This window comes from Trachurus japonicus, chromosome 4 (genome assembly GCF_045865225.1).
Source record: "Trachurus japonicus isolate A0001 chromosome 4, Traja_1.0".
Classification (NCBI taxonomy): domain Eukaryota; kingdom Metazoa; phylum Chordata; class Actinopteri; order Carangiformes; family Carangidae; genus Trachurus; species Trachurus japonicus.
Window position 1 is genome coordinate 32402565 of NC_140910.1, and position 18982 is coordinate 32421546.

At 41.8% G+C, this 18982-nt stretch overlaps 1 protein-coding gene and 1 long non-coding RNA gene across 2 annotated transcripts; one reads left to right on the forward strand and one right to left on the reverse strand.

The window, feature by feature from the left end:
* The first annotated feature begins 1963 nt into the window (after positions 1–1963).
* On the forward strand, positions 1964–16548 carry tmem259 (transmembrane protein 259). Its single transcript, XM_085775211.1, has 13 exons — positions 1964–2324; positions 5953–6313; positions 7570–7881; positions 8789–8918; positions 10763–10873; positions 10969–11091; positions 11834–11934; positions 12052–12109; positions 12712–12795; positions 14076–14208; positions 14370–14469; positions 15552–16263; positions 16306–16548. Exons 2-13 carry the CDS (start codon positions 6092–6094, stop codon positions 16407–16409), a joined length of 2190 nt encoding a protein of 729 aa, XP_085631337.1. The 5' UTR covers positions 1964–2324; positions 5953–6091; the 3' UTR covers positions 16410–16548.
* Positions 16549–17109: 561 nt separating this feature from the next.
* On the reverse strand, positions 17110–17626 carry LOC146989268 (uncharacterized). Its single transcript, XR_015035746.1, has 2 exons — positions 17479–17626; positions 17110–17317 (listed from the first exon to the last, which is right to left on the reverse strand). It is a non-coding gene; the product is annotated as an uncharacterized LOC146989268 (long non-coding RNA).
* Positions 17627–18982: the final 1356 nt, after the last annotated feature.

The window sequence follows — 18982 nt, forward strand, 5'->3', positions numbered from 1 at the left end:
GAATCTGACTAAATGTTGAACTATCCCTTTAAGTTGCCTCTGGTTTTTATTAGTAATTTGGACACCGATGTAAATAACAGAATTTCTTAAAGGAATATTACAAATTTAAGTCACAAAACAGTCATTACATTAACACTAATGCCTTTAATAGGACTGTTTTTAATTAATATGCAGCCAACGACAGCTCACCTCACTGTTTGACTCAGGTTCCTCTGGCGCTGATTGGAAGCAACGATCGATCAGATTATCGATTAAACAACTAGACTATAAATTAATTGACCCTTCAAAATAAAAGCCCCCTGGATCAGCCGGCGGTCCTGCAGCTGTTTACCGGGCATTTACCGGAACATTTAGGGGACAAAAACAACAAAACAAACAAACAAACCGCTCTGTTCATTCACACACAGGGAGAGCCAGGACCCATGGATGTGTTAGGACCCCACCGGGGCGTCTCTGTCGCTGCCTGACGGTAAATCTGCTCCATCGTGTCGGAGCTGTGAGCGGACAAGGTGTGTGTTTCACCGCAGCTCTTATCTTCGTGTTATGTATTTTCTCTTTATACTTTTATTTTACCGACGTTAAACGTGTAAACTTTTTTCTGTTTTTTACGTTTTTATCTCTGATGGCGCCGCGGGCAGCCCGATGGGAGCCTTGACTCCTCTTCTGCCCTGAGTTCAGTCTCACAGGCGCCACAACACATTTACTACTAATGGTTTCATGGTGAATATATTATGTTTCTGCTGACTGCGGCTCAGCTTTTTAAATTCCACTGTGAAGATATCAAAATTTGGAAGGGACTTGGAAAACTTCATCTTATGGATATGAATTTACCCTTCAGAAGCATAAGATTTGTTATAAAGCGTATTGGTTTGTCATTACATTCAAATTTCGAGATAATGCTCAGTTAGCCTACCTTTTTTTAAATTTAAGTATAACCAAGGTAACATTGATGCAGAACAGCACATTAAAAAGCACAAATCGTCAAAGGAATATATAATGATAGAGCAATTATAAAATCGAGTTTAAAGAAAAAAGTTAAAGATGGATACAAAAGGGATGAAGAATAATATAAGATACGATAAGATAAGATTCAGCAAACTTTTGCTTGTGAGTAAAGAATTTTACATAAATGCTGATAAAGTTCATCAGGTGTTCAAGAGCACGATCTTCTGGATTGACTGAATAGTAGTAGCAAATAATATCTTTAAGGTTAAGCGAGTAGATAGATATACATAATAATAAATTATATATGTAATTTGAAATGTAAATAAAGTAAAATAAATAGATACGGCACTTCTTATTCTGGGGTAAGTCAAAATGACTTCAAGTATAATAGTGTGCGCTTACTTTTCTTGTTTAGTATCAATGACAAGGTGTCTATATAAAAAATTAAATTCTCCTGGTCTCGACACCTTTTTTTTTTTAATAAACTGTATTTACACAAAGTAGTGTACAAGGCAACTGTCAATACGAACACGGAATGCTCGAGGTAATGCACTTTGGGAAAAATAGCAAAACAAAGAAAAAAAAACAACATAATAATGACAATAGTGCATGAATCAAATAAAGAGAGCAACAGAGTGGAAATAAATAAATTAAAATAAATCAAATTCATTACATAAGGCTAAAGTCTTTAAAGCTTTGGAGTTTTTGCAACAGTACAACAATGTGCTTTCACTTTTCTTGTTTGACATTAGCTCTAAAATGGTTATCTAAAAATGTAATTCCACTTTAAAGATATCAAAGTTTTTAAGGGACTTGGAAAACTTCGTTATATGAATGAGAAGTTTACCCATCAGAAGCATAAGATTTGTTATAAAGCATATTATATTCGACACCTGTCAGACTAAACTGAGGGAGAACCGCGTCCCACCCGTTGCTCCGTACTTCCGGTGTGATTGTGTGTTCCGTCTCATAACAGCAGCCGTCAGTCTCCTCCCGTTAGCGGCTGTTAGCTCCTCATTAGCTCCCGTTAACGGGTTGTCAGCTGGTGTCAGCTCATCGTTAACCTCCAGAACAGAGACGAAGCTGTTGAACGAGTCTGAGAGTCTCGGTGAAAAATGAAAAGAGTTCCCTCGTTAGCGGCTGCTGCTAGCCTCCGTTAGCCTAGCCGCTAGCCCCTGGAGCTCCGCTAGGCTAACGGTGCTAACGGTGCTAACTGCTGTTAGCCGCTCCGCTCGGTTCAGCAGCGTCTGTTTGTTTTGTTTGTTAATTAGTTCGCTGGTTGTGATGAAAACGACGACAACGACAGCAGCAACAGCAACAGAGAGGACGTGGCGTTAGCAGCAGCATGGACACACACCTGCAGCGGAGCCAGTGAACAGGTGAGAGCCGCCGGGGACCGTGGAGCTGCTACAGCGGTGGTGGCGGTGCTGTGAGGCCGGGGTGGGGCTGAGGGGAGCGGGGTGTTTACCTGACACACCGCGGCCTCCCTGGCTGCTCCATCATCCACCCGAGGGGCCGCAGGCAGAAAACATAATAGTTAGAAGCTGTCGTCATCATTAAAACTCAGGTTATAATAACCAACAACAACAACAGCTGCAGCAGCAGAGGAATAAATCAATAAACCACCTGACACTCACCTGTCTGCGTCATAATGACACGTTTATTAGGGCATTAGACCGTTTATTAACCCCAAACGTGGGAAATTTAGTTGTTATAGTAGTATTTGTAACATACAAGGTAAAAAAAAAAGTAGCAGAATAGCAAATATAGAGATATAATCAAAACGATGTAAGACAGACATAACGTTATAGTTATACCAAAATGTTTCACTAATACACACTGCCCATCCAATAAAAAGTTAACTAAGCTAATAGGTCAGAGCCTCCCATTGGAGAATATCTGCATGGATGATTATGTTTCAGCTGGCAACAACTCATTTAACCCAAACTGATGCAGTCTCACTTCTTAAACCAGTGGTTTTCAAAGTGGGGTCCTTGAGAGGGCACAAGGGGGTCCCCAACTTTTTCTTGAAATTTTACCACTTTTTTCTAGATTTTTTTTTTTGTTGCCACTTTATTCCCAGAAATGTCCCTAAAATGTTTCCAAAGATTCACGCCAATGGCCCTAATTCCACTCTGAAAGTAACATTATTCAGTTTCAGAACAAATATTTGTGTATTTCTGGTGTTTGTTTAAAAAAATTTGGTCCAATGGGGGTCCGTGATCTATTTTGTGTCAATTTAGGGGTCGTTGATGTAAAAACGTTTGAGAACCACCATGTCGGGGTGGGGCTGAGGGGAGCGGGGTGTTTACCTGACTCAGTCCCCGGGACCACCACGGCCTCCTCGGTCCATCATCCACCCAAGGGGCCGGAGGCAGAAACCATAATAATTAGAAGCTGTCGTCATCATTATTAACTCAGGTTATATTAACCAACAACAACAGCAGCTGCAGCAGCAGAGGAATAAATCAATAAACCACCTGACACTCACCTGTCTGTGTCAAAATGACACGTTAATTAAGACATAAGACCGTTTATTAATCCCATGAGTGGGAAATTTAGTTGTTATAGTAGTATTTGTAACATACAAGGTAAAAAATTAGAAGAATAGCATATAGAGATATGATCAAAACGATGTAAGACAGACATATAGTTATACCAAAATGTTTTAGTAATATACACTGCCCGTCCAAAAAGAAAGTCATCACTTGGATTTAACTAAGCTAATAGGTCAGAGCCTCCCATTGGATAATAACTGCATGGATGATTATGTTTCAGCTGGCAACAACTTATTTAACCCTAACTGATGCAGTCTCATTTCTTAAACCAGTGGTTTTCAAAGTGGGGTCCTCGAGAGGGGTGCAAGGGGGTCCCCAACTTTTTCCTCGAGATTTTACCCCTTTTTTTCTAGAAATTTTAAACTTCTTTTTTGGGAGATATTGTTACCACTTTATTCCCAGAAATGTCACTAAAATGTTTCCAAAGATTCACACCAAAGGCCCTAATTTGAATGTACATTTATTTCGTAAAAAAAAATATTTTGTTTAAAAAATTTTGTCCAGTGGGGGTCCGTGATCTATTTTGTGTCATTTTAGGGTCCTTGATGTAAAAAGGTTTGAGATCCACCATGTCAGAAGATGCATCCTGTGGTCGTTGTGGTGGAAAAGATGTTAATCTGTTTCAGAAGGGTCACATTATTGGCATCAAGCAAATAAAAACATCCAATGAGATTGCTGAGACTAAAATTGAGTTAAGAACTGTCCAACGCATTAAAGACTGGAAGGAGAGTGGGGAAGCATCATCTTCAAGGAAGAAACGTGGTCCAATGTGACCACAGAGTCCAGACCTGAACCCCATTGAGAATATTTAAAAAAATTAATGCAACTCTGGATGGAAATTAATGTCGATGCCACAGCAAAAACGTGCCGTAATCAAAGCTACAGGCGGTCCAACGAAATATTAGTGTGTGTGACTTTTTTTTTTGCACGGGCACTAGTGTATATATTTACAAGAATAGAATACAATTGTATACAATGTTGTTAGTCGTAAGGCATAAGGAAGTATTGCACAGTTGTGTATGGGCGTGTAAAGCAGCAATATGTGCAGTTTGTTTGCATACAAAAATGGAACCGTTGGACATTAATAATGATAAATAGATTACAACTGGGATGAGAAAAACACTAGAAATGTGTGAATTGTGCAAAAAATGACAAATGGAAGTGCAGGATGGTCCATCTTGCAGGTAATTACAGATTACAGACGACGACATTACTGAACTCTTGGTCTTGAACACGTTAACATTACCTAAACTAATCATTACAGAGAAAAAAATAACAACTAACAGATTCAGGTTGATTAATAACAGCACGTTAATGATAATAATAACGTGTGAGAGTTGCAGACGGAGTTAGAGGTTCATTATGATGAAATTCTTGATCAAGAAGAAAATGGAGTTATTTGATCAAAAAATTCCAGAAGATGAAACTCTGTGTTGATTAAAAAAAAGACTCCTGGTACTAATGTGTGACTGACTGTGTTCAAACACGTTGCAGCTGCTTTTAAACTAGCGTAGTCCTGACTGTTGATTAACTCATGACATGACATTTGTAGTAACGATGACATCATGTCTGAGATCAGCTGATTTCAGCAGAGGACGCTCTGTTGACGTTTTCATTGTCAGGGTTGGCAAAACGCAAGGTCCACACACCAGAAACAGCTCCAAAGAATAGGCCTACATAAAGGTGATAATAAAGGAGGTGATAATAAAACTCTTTTACATCAACGACCCTTAATTGACACAAATTAGACCACGGACCCCCACTGGACAAAATTATGAAGCAAACACCAGAAACACACAAATATTTGTTCTGAGACAAAAGAAATTTCAAAAGAAGAAAAAAAAAAGTTTAAAATTTCAAAATTTCTCAAAAACAATTCTAGAAAAAAAAAATTGGTCATAATTTCTAAGCATGTAAGAGATTATTTCATAGATAAGTTAAAGAGCCACAGACTGGACATCTTTAGCCTTCATCTTGTGTCAGCTTTCTGCCTCCATCTCTTGTGTAGGGTCGGTTTGGACCGGAGTCTTAAATCAGCTGTGAAACACGCTAAAAACAATTATTTATCATCCCATTTGTTTCTCATCTCTTGGTTACGTTGTTAGGCTCCTTATCCATGAAAACGTTGGTTTTTGCACTTTTAACTCTCATTATGTTCTTATCATTATAACCCTAACAACACATTTTAACCAGAGCATTTTAGAAACTTGTGAATTTTTGTTTTGTTTTATTCAGTTTAAATAATGGTTCCTGTCAAAGTCAAAAAACCTTGATGCAACAAACAGATTTATGTGGTACTTTTATGCATTTAAAACCTTAAAACAGGTCGGTGGCGACTCTGCCACAAGAAAATAAAGTACAACTGTGGAAAAGAACAGGATGAATGGGACAGTTTGATGTGTTTCGTAGACAAACTTGATTCAGAGAAGAGTGTGTGTGTATGTTTCAGGTGTGAAGCTCCGTCGTCCTCGTCAGCGATCCAGACTCTCCTCTGATCTGGGCTCAGAGTTTCCTCTGTACCATGCTGACCCAGGACCAGCTCCTCTGACTTCACCGAGCACGACAACGATCCCGATCCAGAAGAGACCATGTCTGAGAACCAGGCCAACAACAACAACAATGTCCCCGTCAACAACAACAACAACAACGTGGGACCCAACAGGATCCGAAACCCCAACATGAACCAGAACCCGCTCATCAACGTCCGAGACCGGCTCTTCCACGCCCTCTTCTTCAAGATGGCCGTCACCTACGCCCGACTCTTCCCGCCGTCCTTCAGGAGAGTCTTCGAGTTCTTCGTCCTGCTCAAGGTGAGTCGGTCCGGACCGGGACCAGCGGGTCCACGTCAAGACCTGCTGAGTCCTCCAGGGGTCAGTCAGGACCAGGACCAGGTCCAAGTCCACCTCAGGCCTCTGAGCCACAGTTTTTAAAGGGATAATAGCATTTTTTTTTAAAGTGGGGTTGTATGATCTACAAATAGCCCCTAAGTACTTTAATTGCAGTAGAAGACTCTCTGCACTCCTCCCGTTAGCAACGCCAGCCCATAATAGCCCTGCCCAGAGATTTAAAACATGCAGTGTTGTGAATGGACCCAAAGAAACGGCCTATTTTTGTGACCTAAAAGAGGTTTTACCTGAAAAAAAATACACTGTTCCATTGTTCTCTATAATATAATTTTTTCCAGCCCTTCAAAGTGCAGGAAAAACACAGTTTTTATTTGGAGCTAACCAACTGCTGATCGGCGGGCGCTAACCCTGGGCGGAGGGATACGTGAGTTGGTTAGGTCCAAATAAAAACTGTGTTTTTCCTGCTCTTTGAAGGGCTGGAAAAAATTATATTATAGTGAACAATGGAACTGTGTATTTTTTTTCAGGTAAAACCTCTTTGAGGCCGCGAAAATAGGCCGTTTCTTTGGGTCTGTTCACAACACTGTATGTTGTAAATCTCTGGGCAGGGCTATTATGGGCTGGCGTTGCTAACGGGAGGAGTGCAGAGAGTCTTCTACTGCAATTAAAGTACTTAGGGGCTATTTGGAGATCATACAACCCCACTTTTAAAAAAAATGATACTATCCCTTTAACTTAAAGGACAATTCCAGTCAAATTCAACCTGGGGGTCTAGTTTCTAATATTTCAGCTCCAACAGAATGAATGTTTAGATTTTCTTTTTACTGTCTCCTGTCCTGCAGTAGTTCTGTCTGTCCCTGCATCGCCACGCAGGGCTCCAGACTAACTTTTTTTTACTAGGAGCACAGTGGCCCCTAACTTAAAATTTTAGGAACGCACACAGAAAATTTAGGGGTGCACACACCGAAATCGACTTGCAAAGTAAAATTTCACATTTCCTCTAATTTTCACTGTATTACTGATAAATACTTTGATAAATGCAGAAACTATAATGTTTTAAATTCACATTTTAGTGTAGCGAACAGTTTAAATACCGAAAATATTAAGTTAATGTTTAGGCTATACTGACCAATAACAGAACAAGTAGACACCACTTGTGGTAAACTCATCCTAGAGAATTCCTTTAACCGAACAATTGCTGATCACGATCTTCTCCTCAGGCGCTCTTCGTCCTCTTCATCCTCGCCTACATCCACATCGCCTTCTCCCGCTCGCCCATCAACTGTCTGGAGGCGGTGAGGGAGCGCTGGCCGCGGGACGGGATCCTCCGCGTGGAGATCCAGAGGAACTCGAGCCGAGCGCCGGTCTTCCTGCAGTACTACGACTCGGCGGCGCTGCAGGAGGAGCTGGACGCCGAGGAGGGAGGAGGAGGAGGAGGAGGAGGAGGGGTGGGGCTGAGTCTGGCAGCGCTGCAGGAGGAAGAGGAGGAGGAGGAGATGACGCTGGAGATGTTCGACAACAGCTCGGTGCAGGTCAGTCGCAACCAGGACCCAAAACTGTTTTAATCTGGATCAAAACCTCAGTTTGTGTTGTTGAGAACTTTTTACAGCGTTCCTACGCAAGTATGGAAAGTATGGAATTTGATTTTATACATTTCCAGGTCTGGAAAAGTATGGAAAATGTAAACTATTGTATGGAAATATATTTATCTTAATACTTATCTGGGTTTGGTCCAAGGGGGGAGTTGTGGGTTCTCCAAGTGAAGACCACTTCTGCGTTCAAAAAGCTGCAGTTCCCGTCCGGCCTCTGGGGGCTGGCTCCAGAAGGGAGCAACTCCAATTGAGCCCCATGTTAAAATAGCCGACTTTACAGCTTAAAAAAACATATTTACAGCCTGGTACATTTTATTTTTTTCGTCTCTACCGATAGTTTCCACCTCCGTGAACACAGTTTTTGTACCACAACTGTTTTAGTATTGTTTAGGCTTCAAATTCGTGCATAAATTACGTTGAGTGACAGGTTCACAGAGAGTTTACCGGCCGTTAATTGGTTGCTTCGAGTTCAGTGGGCGGGTTCTCGGCCGGCTAACCGCCGCACCTCTCCAAATATGGCAAGTAGACTCCACCTAAAATCCAAGATGGCGCAGTTCAAACCCCCGTAGTAGAGGCACAAAACAGACCACCCCAAACCAATGGGTGACATTAACACTCATTATCCAGATTTGGTAATGCTGAAAAGTTTATATCTGGATCAGACTGATCCAATCCACCTGAGCTTTGAACAACTGGGATAAAAGTAAAGATGGATTATTGATCCCTGATGGAAAAACGAGGGATTTAATAACAATCCAGATCATTTAGATCCAGATTAAACCGTTAGAACAACTGGAGCTTCTGATCCGGCTCCTCCTGTGCTCACCCGTGTGTCTCGTCTCCACAGTTCGAGCTGGACATGGAGCCTCGTCTGAAGCCTTCTCTGGTTGGAGGAGGAGCAGGAGTGGGCGGAGCATCAGGAGGAGGAGGAGGAGTCAACGACAGCCAGGACGTCTCCTTCGCTCACACCACTAAAGGTAAGAGACGATGAGGCGATGAGACGGTCTGTTCTCTCACCTCAAACAGTAAATTTCAGACACATTTGGATTAGAAAAGAAAAAGAATACAACTTGGTTTCTGTATTTCAATGTGCATACAAAAAAAAAGAAGACAATAAAAAGTTGGTCTCCAGAACATATGGAAGTACACAAGCCTCTAAAAGTCACTCTACGATACCCGTCCAATATAAATGGGGATGGAAATATGTGAGACACAAGTGAGCGACCAATGCAAACTGAGGATCGTTGAGAGAGTTCGGCTGCAAGAAAAGTTGTGAGATTTTTTATCACTTCCAAAAAATACAGCACTGCAAACAGGCACACTGTTGGACTATAACTGGACAACTGAAGTGCATGTAAAAGCATTAGTCCGACTAACACCAGACTTCTCTAAATTCGACTTAAACACCCAGATAATGTGATTAGAAATCGATTTTCTTCTGTTCTGCATGTGTAAACGCCTTAATTGGAGTTAAACTGGACAATGTGCTTCACAACAGTAGAGTCGGCACAAAGTGAAGCACAGGCGTCGACCTGAACCTGGCAAAGAAAAGAAAGGGGGAAAAAAAGTGGCGTCACTCAGCGCCGATTCAGAGCATTTCAAACAGTGCAACCAGCGAGAAGATTTGTTTTATTAAAAAAAAAAAAAGGGAGGAAGCCTGTGGACCGAACCGACCCGAGTCATTTGTATATTTTCAGTCCGGACCGACGCGTCCAGTCGGGAACTGTATTGTATTTATATCCCGTTTTTACTCGGTGACAGAAAAGTCAACTGGACAGGAGTCTGTATTAACCTGCTGAAACGACGCATATCGCCATCTGGTGTTGAGGAGGAGCACAACGTCAGATATTAGATTTTCCCTGTTGCATGTGAACTGGGACAAGGAGCTGTGACTGTAAACGTACTGACTGCCAAGTCTTTTGGGCCTGTCCCAAAATCCAGTCATACTGGCGGGAGGTGGCAACTGAGGGAAATAAAATAATGGGGGTAGAGTTGGATTACGCTTTTGCAAGTTTATATCTTGGCAAAATACCTGAAACAGTCCTACATAAGGATAAATACTTACTGAAGATACTTTTGGCAAAGCTATGTCAGGGTATCCGCGGGGTCTTGAAAAGTATTAAAAGGTGAAAAATCAATTTTGGGAAAATTAAGACCCTTAAAAAGTATTAAAAAGTCTTTTCACGACTTTATAAAGTCTTAAATATTGAAGGTATTTTTTCTGAATTAGCTGTCCAAGAGTTTGAGTTGTAAAAAAACATTGCGGAAGTGTGTGAATTTATTTGTTTTATTAAAAAACAAAGATGAACCGGTTCATGAAAAAGAAAAGAAGATTGTTGTTTTTGTTTTTTTAAGAGTTGAGCAATGTTTTTTTTTTTATAAAGTTTGCCTTTGATTTATTATCCCAGCTTTTTTTGAATTCTGTTGTATCATAGTGGTCTATAGTCTTTATCACAAAAACTAAAACTGTTCAGTTAAAAGTGTCACTGATGTAAATGGTTACAGCTTGAAGTGGTGGTGAGGTATTAAAAAATGTTGAGAAGGTCTTGAAAAAGTCTTAAAAAGGTATTAGAATTAACTTCACGATTCCTGTGTATACCTGAACGCTTGTGTTTTCACTTTGAGTAATATGACATTATACCATGATGTATGTGGGAAAATATATTGTGATTTTAACTGCAACACCCAGGATGACCTCATGTTCTTTGTTTGTATATTTCATGTAAAAAAGAAAAAGAAATAAAAGCTGCTGATTAGTTATTGATTATCCCTGTGACATCTTACCTGATCGATCGATGCTGTGATGTGTGTGTGTCCTCAGTGTGGCCTCAGGAGGAATACATCGTGGAGTATTCTCTGGAGTACGGCTTCCTGCGTCTGTCTCAGAGCACCAGGCAGAGACTCAACATCCCCATCATGGTCGTCACTCTGGGTCAGCACACACACACACACACACACACACACACTGACACACACACACCCCTGACACACAGTCACATGACTTCCACCTGTTTTCTAACCTTTCAGATCCGACGAAGGACGAGTGTTTCGGCGACGGCTTCAGTCGTTTCCTGCTGGATGAGTTCCTGGGCTACGACGACATCCTGATGTCCAGCGTGAAGGCTCTGGCTGAGAACGAGGAGAACAAAGGTAAACGGACCCGACCCTGGATCATTGATCAGATCAAATCTTAAAAGTTTAGTAGTATCCAAACTAAAAACGGATTCTGAGTCCAGTCCAGATCCTGTCTTGGTTTTAATCTGGATCAAACCTTCAGTTTGTGTCGTTCAGAACTTTTTAGTCGGATCAGGAAAACTTTGATCCAAAACATCAGGATTATTCTGATCCCAGCAGTTTAACAACATTTATAATGTAGTGTATTGATTTCTATTTTGCACCTGTTTTTAAAAGTAAATATAATTAACCTCTGATTATTCGAAACGTTTGTATCTGGATCAGACTGATCCAATCCAACTGAGTTTTGACCAACTGGGATAAAAGTAAAGATTTATTTCTCATTTTTCGAAGTCTAAAGTTGCATCGGTTCAGCTACAAGTGAACCTGTATAGGAGAGAGTGTAGGTGCTTTTGAAATTTTTCTTTCTTTTCCTTTCTTTTTTATTTACTTATCTATTGTTCTTTTATTATGTAGTTTAATGATAAGACTTGATATGTGTGAAAGTTGTACTGTGCTGTTTTTATCTGTGTTGTTTTTTTTAGATGAAATGTCAAGAGTGTGATCTACTGCAACTCAATTTCCCTACGGGGACAAATAAAAACTACTACTACTACTACTATGTATACAACATTAAGAGAAACAAGTACAACTCTATTTTTTCTTCAAATAAAAAGTTTAATAACAAGACGTCCCTCTTATCTGTGTTTGTGTGCAGGGTTTCTGAGGAACGTGGTCTCTGGGGAACACTACCGCTTCGTCAGCATGTGGATGGCCAGAACCTCGTACCTGGCCGCCTTCGTCATCATGGTCATATTCGTAAGTCAGGGAGTCAGAACCTGATCCCACACTGTGATGATTATTATTGTCTTATTATCATTATTATTATTATTATTATTGATTACTGATCTGCTGTTTTGTGTCTCGTGGTTTCAGACTCTCTCTGTGTCGATGCTGCTCAGATATTCTCACCACCAGATCTTCGTCTTCATCGGTTGGTCTCCTCTCAAACACTATCACATAACTCAGTCCAGTCTTCCTGGTCTGGATAGAAGCTTAAATATTTATTTAGTTTATGAAGGGACAGTGTTTTAGTTTGATTTATTTTCACCATAAAAATCGAGGACAGTTACAAAAACAGAAATGAAACAACAATAGTAAGTGCAGGAGAGGTTAAAAACTCTACATGGGCTTATACAAAATACCTCCCCGAAAAATACGCAAAGATTCAAAAACAGTGTGTGCAATGACATTAATCATCTGCAAGAAATGAGGAAATGGTTGCACCGGATTCATCTACAGCTGCTACTTTCCATCTGCAGTCCCAACATGTAATAGATTACACAACAGACACACACCAACAATCTAAAATACAAAGGAAAACCTGATACATAAAATGATACAGATACAAAATACGATAAAACATTTTAAAGTGTCCAGGTACTTGTTAGAAAGATCTTAAAATATTTGATTTTTAATACATTTAAAGGTAATAAATAAATAACTAAAGTGAATAAACTCGTATAGTTCAGGGTGTTACATAACTGGACCTGGAGGATCCACTTGGTGTTGATCTGGTTTCTGTTTTTTTTTTAGTGGATCTGCTCCAGATGTTGGAGATGAACATGACCATCGCCTTCCCAGCAGCCCCTCTGCTCACCGTCATCCTCGCCCTCGTCGGTAAGTTCACACCCCAGAACCAGAACCTGAAGAGTCCAGAGTCTAGGAAGTTATTAACACAAAACCAGAACTCCAGGATAACCCGGAAAATCTCGGCTTAATCCGCTCCCCTGGTTTTGTGCGACAGTCTCAGTGTGGATCAGCTCTGATGAGTTCCACCACCTAATTGAATGATTAAATAATTAATTAATTGGTTCAAATTGACCTGCATTGACTTGACGTGATTAGATTAGATTAGATTAGATAGAACTTTATTTATCCCGAAGGAAATTCTTATGCCAGGTTGCTCCAAAAGGAAATAAAATGCAAAGAGAAACAATGCCTAAGAATAAGACAGAAATATATGTAAGCAGGGGCGGAGTTTAGCTCAGTTGGTAGAGCACCCGCCCCATGTGTTGAGGCTATAGTCCTCGCTGCAGGCGGCCCCGGTTCGAATCCCGCGTCGGACGGCCCTATCCTGCATGTCATTCCCCCCATCTCTGCCTCCCATTTCCTGTCACACTCTCAACTGTCCTATCGAATAAAGGCATGAAAAGCCAAAAAATATATACTTTAAAAAAAAAGAAAAGAAATATATGTAAGCAATATATCACGACAGGCCGTAATATATGCTCATTATACCACGGCCGCAGAGGGACGACAACCCCCTTAGAGTGTTATAATGAGCGTATACCACGGCCTGTCGTGATATATTGCTTTTATAAAACGGTTACCAATAATGACAATATGAAAGAGGGATACGCAATCAATTTCATGTAGTTTTATTCAATCAGAAATACATATTATCCAATAAAATAGCCCCACTGTGAAAAAAAATAGTCCCACCTCTCCAGACTTTAGCTCCAAGTAGCTCTGCATCTGGTCTTTTCCTCTGTCACTGCTCAGTCCTCTACCATTGTTAACCCTCTGGAGGTGAAAGTTAACCTTAAACATGTCAATTCAACTACTTTAGTCCGTTTTTTAACATCGTAAAAACATCAACTGTCTTGGGCTACGGACTGCAACAGTCCATTGTCATGGATACGTGACAACAACTTCCATTCATACCAGTCATATGTGCCTGAGGCGGAGTGATAGCCTACGCTGTGATAAGGCTTTAGAATAGTAGCCGTGGTATATGCTCATTATACCACGGTTAACAACCAATCAGATTGCCGGATTTCACCTTTCCGCTTTATAAAATAAAATATATCCTACAATGTCTAAAACAATAAAAAATATATACAATACTCGTGCAAAAGGAGCGGTTGGTATGTCAGTATGTCACTTCCTGTCTGCAGGTATGGAGGCCATCATGTCGGAGTTCTTCAACGACACGACCACGGCGTTCTACATCATCCTCATCGTCTGGTTGGCCGATCAGTACGACGCCATCTGCTGCCACACCAACACCAGCAAACGCCACTGGCTGAGGTGACAAACACGTGTTGTTGACTTGTGCTGTGTCTCAATTCAAATACTTCCATACCTACACACTTTATTGATCCCAAAAGTAAATTTAGTGACGGACATGAAGAAGTTCCTCTCTGCAGCTCTAACAACCGTTCTCTGTGCTTCTCCTTCCTGTGTCTCAGGTTCTTCTATCTCTACCACTTCGCCTTCTACGCCTACCACTACCGCTTCAACGGCCAGTACAGCAGCCTGGCGCTCGTCACCTCCTGGCTCTTCATCCAGGTCAGTCGCAACCTTCAAAATAAAAGCTCCGTTATCAGCGAGACACATCATCATCATCATCTGGACCAGTACAGTCACTAACCATGTTTCCATTCACTTGATGATCGAATTATCTAAGAACTTTAAATCGAATAAAAAACTGTGCGTAATAACTTTTATTCTCGTAATATTATGACTTTATTTTCGTACAACTATTACTTTATTCTCGCAAGACTATTACTTAATTCTCGTAATATCATGACTTTATTCTTGCAAAACTATTACTTTTCTCACAAAACTTTTCCTCGTAAACTATGACTTTATTCTCATAAAACTGACTTTTTGGTCGTAAAACTATAACTTTTTTTCTTGCTAAACTATAACTTTATTCCTACTAAATTATGCCTTTTTTCTCGCAAAACTATGACTTTTTTCTTACTAAACTATGACTTTTTTCTTGCTAAATTATGACCTTTTTCTTGCTAAACTATGACTTTTTTCTTACTAAACTATGATTTTTTTCTTACTTAACTATGACTTTTTTCTTGCTAAATTACAAAATTTTTCTCGCTAATCTGTGACTTTTTATCTTGCAAAACTATGACTTTTTCTTGCTAATGTATGACTTTTTTTGCTAATGTATGACTTTTTTCTTGCTAAACTATGACTTTTTTCTTGCTAAATTGCGACTTTTTTTCTTGCTAAACTGACTTTTTTCTTGCTAAATTATGACTTTTTTTTTCGCAAAACTATGACTTTTTCTTGCTAATGTATGACTTTTTTTGCTAATGTATGACTTTTTTCTTGCTAATCTATGACTTTTTCTTGCTAATGTATGACTTTTTTCTTGCTAAATTATGACTTTTTTCTTGTAAACTATGACTTTATTCTCAAAGTCTGTGTTTTTTTTGTCCCCCGCAATGTGGCCCTAATACTCCGTCATAAGTTTTACTGTTTCCATGAGGCATTTTTAATTCGATACTGTTTTAATGCGAATAAAAACGTGTGGATGGAAACATGGTCGTAGTACAGACTGGTCCTGGAGCAGAAGTTTTATTTATAATCAGGTGAACTAACTTCCTGCCCCCTCCTCTTCCCCCCAGCACTCCATGATCTACTTCTTCCACCACTACGAGCTCCCTGCGATCCTGCAGCAGATCCGGATCCAGGAGATGTTGCTGCAGAACCAGCAGGCGGGTCAGGCCAACCAGACGGCGCTGCAGGACAACCTCAACAACAACCACACCGCTGCCGCCGCTGCTGCTGCTGCTGCTGCCGCCGCCGCCGCTGCTGCTGCTGCTGGAGCCGCTGGACCCGGACCTAGACCCCCCCCCAACACCTCCACCTCCCCCCAACAACCCGGACCGGCCGGCGCCACCGAGCCTCAGGCCGACGCCCAGCCCTCCTCCTCCTCCTCCTCCTCCTCTGCAGCAGGGGAGATGAGGGCGGAGCTGAACTGGGTCGCTCAGACGGCCGCCATCATCGCAGAGTCGCTATCGTCCTCGGGCCAGCGCCCCACCGCCGCCGCCGCCGCCGTTGATCCGCTCGCCATCAGCGGAGCGGGCGGAGCAGCAGCTGCAGGTGGTCAGGGAGAAATCAGTGTGGTGGCCGAGTTCTGGATGGGAGGAGGAGGAGGAGCAGGAGGAGGAGCAGGAGGAGCAGGAGCAGGAGGAGGAGGAGGAGGTGAAGACCCAAATGTCCTTTCAGTAGAAATTAAAACCACATCGGGAGCCGACAGCCAACAACCAATCAGAGGGCTGCAGGTTGGGCCCTCGGAGGCGGAGCTCTTGGAGGCGGGGCCATCGCAGCCCCCCCCTCCTCCTCCTCCCCCTCCCACTCCCCCCACCCCCCTACCACCGCCACCACAGACAGACTGCCCCCCCCCACAGAGTCCAGCTACAGACTGGGACTGCAGAGCAGCCGAGCAGCAGCAGACGACGACCTCACTGAGCCCGTCCTGAGTCCCGAGGTCCCGAGTCCCGAGTCCAGGTGTGGTCCAGCTGCTGATGACATCATCTCACCTGTCTGTGCCCCAGTCTGTCAGCTGATCAGGCTCATTGATCAGTGATCAACTAGTTATCAAGTGAAGGGGGGGGGGACCCAGACCCAGACCTCCTGTCACGCTTTATTTCTAAATTTAAACTAATATCGGATTGATTGATTGATTTGATTTGATTGATTAGTCCAGCGTTCCTCAACCTGCGGGCTAACTGGTCGTCATGGAGATGGGGTTAACTGATCAGCTGTAAAACATTGATCAGTAGGAACCAATGTGGGGGGGAGGAGGGGGGTTTAGAGACGGACCAACACACCCTCAGTTCCCCCAGCGTGTGTTGTTGTTTTTCTTTTTGTTTTTTCTTTTTTTGTTGTTGTTTTTTTAGACTAAACAATTAATCAATGATTAAATCTATTGATCTCTACTATAGTTCCAGACGTTCAGAAGGAACCAATGAGCGGAGAGCCTCGGACCAGGGGGAACGATCTGAGAGACGCACTAACAGCCGTAGGATCTACTGATCTATTACAAAAAAAATATAAACTTAAAATCCAACTGAACAAGATATTAAAAAAACAACAACCTGGTGATCATTATTGATCCGTTGAGTCGATCAATCAACCCTGACTCTGACAGACTGAAGCACAAACTCTCGACTGTGTTGATTCTTTGTTTCCACCTGCTTTTATTTTGAAGAAAAAGACTCTTTTAGAACAGGAAGTTTGTTTCGGAGCATCTTGGTGGATCAGGACTTCCTGTCTCAGAACGGATGCCTTATCAATAAATCCTCAGACCGAGCCGTCTGTGGATCCATGCGTCAGAGTTATCAGCAGCCCAGCAGCGAGCTGATTGGTTGTTGCAGAATGATGCAAGCTGTGTCACGCCTCAGGCTCCGCCCCCCCCCCCCCTCTGGTCGGTGACGTAAATCCAGTCAGTTGGGAGTTATTGATCCTCGAACAGTCACTAATCAGTAATAGGTCACGTAAACGCACCGTTGCCCAGGTTATGACACTGTTGTGAAAAGGGGGCGGAGCCTGAGGCGTGACCCCGCCCCCCAGGCAGCTGATGGGCTGTGAAGGATTGTGGGGGATGGAGGGAGGAGGGAGTTGTTCTTCTTTGTGCCTCTGCTGGACGGCTGTAGCCTCTTTAGTTGATCTGAAGCCTGAAACTCATCAAAGTGTATTTAACTGTCAGTAAAAACCAGTGCACAACTCCAGCTGTTTGCACACATCTGTGTCCACGTCTGTCATTTCTGCTGCTGCGCCCGCTCGCGCCAAACACCACAACAGAGTCACACTGACCTACAAACACCACAACAGAGTCACACTGACCAACAAACACCACAACGGAGTAGGGCTGGGACGATATGCTTTTCTCCCGATTCGATTCTTCTACGATTTTTTAGATGGCGATTAGATTTAAATTGCGATTCTACGATATTGCCGATTCTCTCGATTTTTAGTCTTTAGCATTTTTAACATTTATCTGCACACAAATACTGTAGGAGCCTATAAATTAAAGCAGAAGTAAGCGATCTGGTCGTTTTGGCTAATGCTGCGTTCCAGGCAGGCTTTTGAAACCGTAAATTACAGCTTCAAGTCACAACTTACGACTTTGTAGCGTTCCAGGCAACCCACTCGTGTTTTTCCAACCTGTGTTTTACCTGTGAAAGTCACTATAACGGCCACTCGTAACTTCTGACCCGTGAACTCGTACCGGATCAAACTGGTATGACTTCACAGGTCGGAAAAACACGAGTTACGGGTTGCCTTGAACGCACCATAACAGTCCTCGTCCCTACGTCACCACATTCAGGCGCATCCCTTGGCTGCACACACAGCCCTGCATGCCGTTCTCTCTCCTCATTGGATAAAAACTAGGATACGAGAAAAGTTTTCTCCTGGGCTCAGAGCAGAGCAGAGTGACTGACAGACCCGTGTTTCAGTCCAAACACTCTATGTAAGTGATTGCTGTCGGAAGATACAACTATTTAAGACTTATATTAACACAAATATATCGCTTACTTCTGCTTTAAACCCTTTTCAAAACCTCTACTCTCTGTATGAAAAAAGGCTAACAAATGCACATTGCACAATATGTAAAAAGATTCAAAAAAAGAAAAAACTATCAAGAAAAAAAAAATCGATTTAAAAATCGTCAAAAAAGATATTGCGATATTTATGTGAATCGATTTTTTCTCCCACCCTTACAACGGAGTCAGACTGACCAACAAACACCACAACAGACAACAGACTGACCAACAAACACAACAACAACAGACTGACCAACAAACACAACAACAACAGACTGACCAACAAACAAACTGTTGAATCAGAAAGTTACATTTCACTTAACGAACAGTCATTTTTTTTTTATTCAGACCATATTATTACACATTGATGAATAAACTCCTCAGGTTTGTAAAGGTTATTTCAGTCAATCATTTCTCTGTAACACTTTAATTTACAGGCCGTTAATTATGTGATAATATCAAGAAATATCTGTTAATTGCGTCATAATGTCTAGAAATAGCCCAGA